The sequence below is a fragment of the Alligator sinensis genome, unplaced genomic scaffold, assembly GCF_000455745.1.
Source record: "Alligator sinensis unplaced genomic scaffold, ASM45574v1 scaffold1073_1, whole genome shotgun sequence".
Taxonomy (NCBI): Eukaryota; Metazoa; Chordata; order Crocodylia; family Alligatoridae; genus Alligator; species Alligator sinensis.
The window spans coordinates 1-4923 of record NW_005842539.1 but is presented as its reverse complement, the minus strand read 5'-3'; the positions used below and the strand labels follow the sequence as shown (position 1 = coordinate 4923).

At 39.7% G+C, this 4923-nt stretch overlaps 1 protein-coding gene across 1 annotated transcript in view; it reads right to left on the bottom strand.

Annotated features, from left to right (window-relative positions):
* The window catches only part of ATRNL1 (attractin like 1), a gene marked incomplete at its 5' end in the record, with an annotated part of 851278 nt that extends 848426 nt beyond the window's left edge, over positions 1-2852 (bottom strand). The window contains one exon of the mRNA XM_006031896.2: positions 2665-2852. Within this exon, the coding sequence (XP_006031958.2) occupies positions 2665-2852 (188 nt within the window). The remainder of the gene's footprint in view (positions 1-2664) is intronic.
* Between the last annotated feature and the right edge of the window lie 2071 nt (positions 2853-4923).

Sequence of the window (4923 nt, the reverse complement as noted above, 5' to 3'; positions counted from 1 at the left end):
AGGAATGTTAATTAACAGGATCCATTCAGTTACCGCTCTACTTCTTGGCTCCCGTCCAACTTAATACAGCATGGTTTAAACACAACAGTGATGTCTTTCAGACATGGTCAGGGGGCCTTAATTCTTTGCTGGTTTTATCCAAGAAGAAAGTTTACCTGAATTCCTTTTCTCATTTTACCATTTACATCAGAATGCAATATACAGCTGTATAAAGCTGATAGGCACAATTATAAAAGGACGCTATTCTACCCAATGTGGATTTTATCAGGTATCAGTATAAAAGTGCCCAGATTTAATGGACCACTTCTGGTGTGCTTAGCAAATATACAGAAGGGCCTCCCGGCAAAGATCGCTTTAAACCACTTTGATTTCCCTATATGAGGAGCTTCTCTGCTGAAGATGGCTCTATTTTGCACTGTATGCTAAAGGCCTAGTTTTAATTCTGATCTGTGACATCTCTTGACAACTGGGAATATAGCTTGTAAAATGGCTTGAGATTAACATTTTAAACGTAAATTTAAAATATTTTTTGTTTACTAGGAGTCAAAATTCCCTTAATATACTGATTTTGCCAAGAGAGCCCTTCATCTTGAACAAACAGTTTTCATTTATGTCAAGAAATCCAGGCCCATTACTGTAAGGGTACACATCTTGATAAGTAATGTGATCAAATGTATTTGTTTCTTATTAGTCTTCCTTCCTTTCTGTGAAAATAGAATAGGAAATGCTTTCAACACCTCATCTGGAGAACTATAATCTTCACATTATTACGTGTAAACATTTGCGCCAACAGGAACAGGCATCTGGAACAAAGTTGCTTTTTGTACATGTAGGTTCATGATTGGTAGAACTCATTTATTATTAATAAGGCAATTTCCAATTATTAGAACGCACAAACATTCTAATTTAAAAACAGCAAACAATATTTCTACTCCGAGCCAGAAACGCGTATCAACATTTAAGTGGAATTCCATCAACTTTAAAAGAATTGCTTCCAACTCTGAACAGATATTTCACCACCAATATATCAGTTTAGTCCTAAAAGCTCCTGTTGCTTCTCTTAGTATTTTAATCCCTATATTTCATGCACTTAACCTCTCCATTTACTATCCTCTTGTGCAACTGTATTAAACTACTACGGTTCTACTGTCCCACAACATATGCTATATTTTCCTGTGTCTATTCATTTTATTTTATTTTCTTTCACTTAATTTTTCTGTGCCTACCTTTATTTTCCCCTCCTAACACCTTTGCATTGGATTGAGTCCAACCAACAACTCCCTTTGGGTCAAGTACCATATAAACTTCAACTTAAGGCTTCAAATCAGACTCTATTATTGCCAGAAATATCCCCAGATTCCTAAGGTCCATCTGTTTTCATTTTACAACTTAGAAATGCTTTTGAATACTCCAAGTAAAATGGTACTTTCCTCATTATTAGACTCTCTCTCATACAATTAGCATCCTGTACAAAACACAGCCACACCTGCACATGGAAGAAGACATGCCAACCTAGGGCATTTTTGTATGTACTCCAGATGTGGTGCTGGGCACTTAATTAGTGAGCCATGTTAATTAAAAGCACCTGCATGTCATGTGCATCAGCAGCGAAGCACGTCATCACGCTGAGAAAAATGGCAGCAGTGCGCTTTGAACTAAAGCACATCAAAAGTGTTTTAGTTCAAAGCGCACTACCGCCATTTTCTCAGCACGGAAGCATGCTGCGCCACTGATGCATGTGATGCGTGAGACTTCCAGAGCACACCAATTTATGTGCTCCAGCAGACTCAGTTAATTGAGTCTGCTCCGATGTGCTGGAATTCCAGTGCATCGGAGCAGGCTCTCCACATAATAAAGTGACTTTAGTCATTTTGATTACATCTCTCTCTCATCTTTTGTTTCATTTAGATTGAAAAGTTCTTCAGGGAAGTAATTTATCTTTTATTTATCAGTTTCTTAAAACACCCTTGGAACCCAAACAAAAAAAAATACAAAATTTAAGTATATCACTGATATCATTCAAATAAGACTAAGCTTAGTTATTCTTACTCTAATGAATAAATTTAAGTAGAGCTAGCTCCGATGTTGTTAACAGCCTTCTGGATAAAATAATTGCAAACATCAATATATCAGTGTTTGAATACTGTCTCTCACTGAAAAAAAAATTAATATTTTGGAGCACAAATCAGCAATAGGTACCGTTACAAAAAATAACCACGTAATGAATTGTTTCAATACTCATTTACTTAATTTACTAACCCATTATTTAATTGTTTTATATGCTAAGATTGTGTTCGGCAACCTACGGCCTGCAGGACAAATCCAGCCTGCAAAGAGATTTTATCACCTGGGCCAACTAGCCACCAGGATTGGGCCCATGGCTCCTGCAGCTGGCACTACATGGCATCAGCTGCTTGTGGTTTAGCCAGTCCAGCAGGAGCTATGGAAGGAAAGGGGCAGCAGGCTCTCAGGACCAGGTTGTTGCAGGTGGTCAGGAGCCGGGGGAAGTAGGCTGGGTCCCGAGAAGGTGGCAGGGCTCAACTAAATAATAAAACTTTCATGCAAAGGTAGGATAACAATGGGATTAAACACTGTTTACCTAGCAAAGATCATTATCACTTATAAAGAATAACAGAACAGACTAACAAAAGGGAAATCACTTACTTTAACACCATTTGGAATGAGCTGTAGTTAAAGGTATATCCACCAATCACCCACATAAATTTTCCATGTAAAACTGCCTTATGGGAAGCCCGACCTACAGAAGGACTGAATGGCTTCACATTGGGTAAAATCCAGTAAGACTCCGTGGAAGGGACATTCAAAGAGCAATCAGGACCTGTGTTAAAACAATTGCAATTTTATAATCTTAATTTTACACATAATAAAATCAATAGGATTTAGGAATAAAGGAGGTTTGAGTCTGGATTCCTCATTTTGACAAAATACACTATGTCAATTTTTATGCTTAATAGCAAGCAGCTTGAGGCAAAACTTCGATAACAAAGGAACATTAAAAATGTTCCTCATTCCTCAAATAATAAAGATAGATTTTGCTGCTTTACTCAAACTCAGAAAGCATACTATGAGTCACAAACTGAAAGGAAGATTATATTATAGCAAATGATCAGATGCTGTTTAGCCCTAGAAGGGTAGCAAAGGGTATACCTGTGGATAAAACTTAGATTATATTTGGTGTAACCTAGGTAATTTTATTTCAAAATATATAACAGCATAGGACATTATATTACAATATGTATTATAGTATGCTGCATTTGGGGAAATAAAATTTAACCTTTGCCAATGCCATACTGCATTTATTTTTAAGAGGAAAATGCAGCAGAGAGTGCATTATAAAAACAGAAAAGTATCAAATATAAAACATTTTAGAAACTGTTCTACAGAGCTGCCAAAAGCAACATACACACAAATCTAATGTTCAGAACAGGTTTTTTAGTGAAGAAAAAAAAAGCCTTATTTCAACATGTGGTAGGTGTTTATTGAAAGAGAGAAAATTCTTGTTGGTGGTATTTAAACAAGTATTTTGGAACCAACTACAGCAGATTTCTTTTGCTTACAAATACTTAAATGCGAGACTTTTTATTATTATTTTAATGTTTAATGCTACCATACTTATCTGACTCCAAGACTACTTCAAATTTAAGATGATCCTCCAATAATTAAATTCTATACATGGAACATTTATAAATTTGTTATAATTTTCCATGTACACAATCTAATTAGTGGAAGGTTGTCTGGAATTCATCCCCCAACTGCTGTGGTGGGAAAAGCAGAGGCAGGGGACACCCACCCTTGCTCCCCTGTACCTTGCCCCCCTCTCCCCATGCCTGTCCTCTACCAATTGCCTGTCTCCCCCACCACCACCACCACCACACACCCCTCTGCCACATGCCCCTCTGCACTCACCCAGCCCCTTACCATCTGTGGCAGCCCTACACTGGCTCCTGGGCACTCAGCAGCAGCAGCAGCCCTGGCCCAGCCTTGGCCCAAACCAGACAGGGAGAAGTGACAGCAGCTCCTGGCCAAGCTGGATCAGAAGGTAAGGGTGGCATGGGGCAGCTGCATGGAAGGGGCAAACTGCAGGGAGAAGCAAGAGGTGGGAGGTAGGCACAAGCATGCGGAGGGCAAGGAGTGGAGGCAAGGGGTAGAAGGCAGGCTGCAGTTTCCCCCATGCACATCCCGAGGTCTCTCCCACAGTTCTCTCAGCCGTGTGCCCTCTACACCACCAAGCCTGGGGCCAAAGCCAGAGCCAAGCCCCAGGTCAGTACTCAAATCCAAGATGAGGCATTTTTTCCCCCATGTTAAGATGTTATCTCACTGAAAATTGATCAGTCCCCAAAGCAACACATAGCTGGAGGCTAAAATTAGTCCAAAGGAGGTATTTAATTAAAATAAGGTTCTGAGAAATACATGGTCAGTCCCTTAAAAACTGGGCACTATCTGATAACACCCATCTTTTTAACCAGGAAAAACACTAGTACAGTACATCCCGTTGCTCCAATGAATTGTCAGATTCAGATTCAGCATATTCGGAAGGACAGTGATTCGATTCAGTGATTCAAATCATTGTCCCGATTCAGAGATTCGGCCATAGACTATAAGGGGGAATCACTAAAATACCTATAATTTTGTCATTTTTTTTCAGATTTGGATGGAAGCAGCAGGGATGGCAGCCCCTTCTGAGGGCATGAAGCCTGCCACGGTTCAAGGAGATAGGCGCAGGGGTCTCTGCGAAAGTACCCCTCAAAATGGTGAAAGCAAAACTCATATCACTTGTGTGTGTTAAGGCAGAGTGGAATGAAAATAGTAGGGATGGTAGCCCCTCATGCGGACATGAGGCCTGCCATGTTTCAGGCAGTGTGGTGTAGGGTTTTCTGTGAAAATGCACCTCAAGGTTCTGAA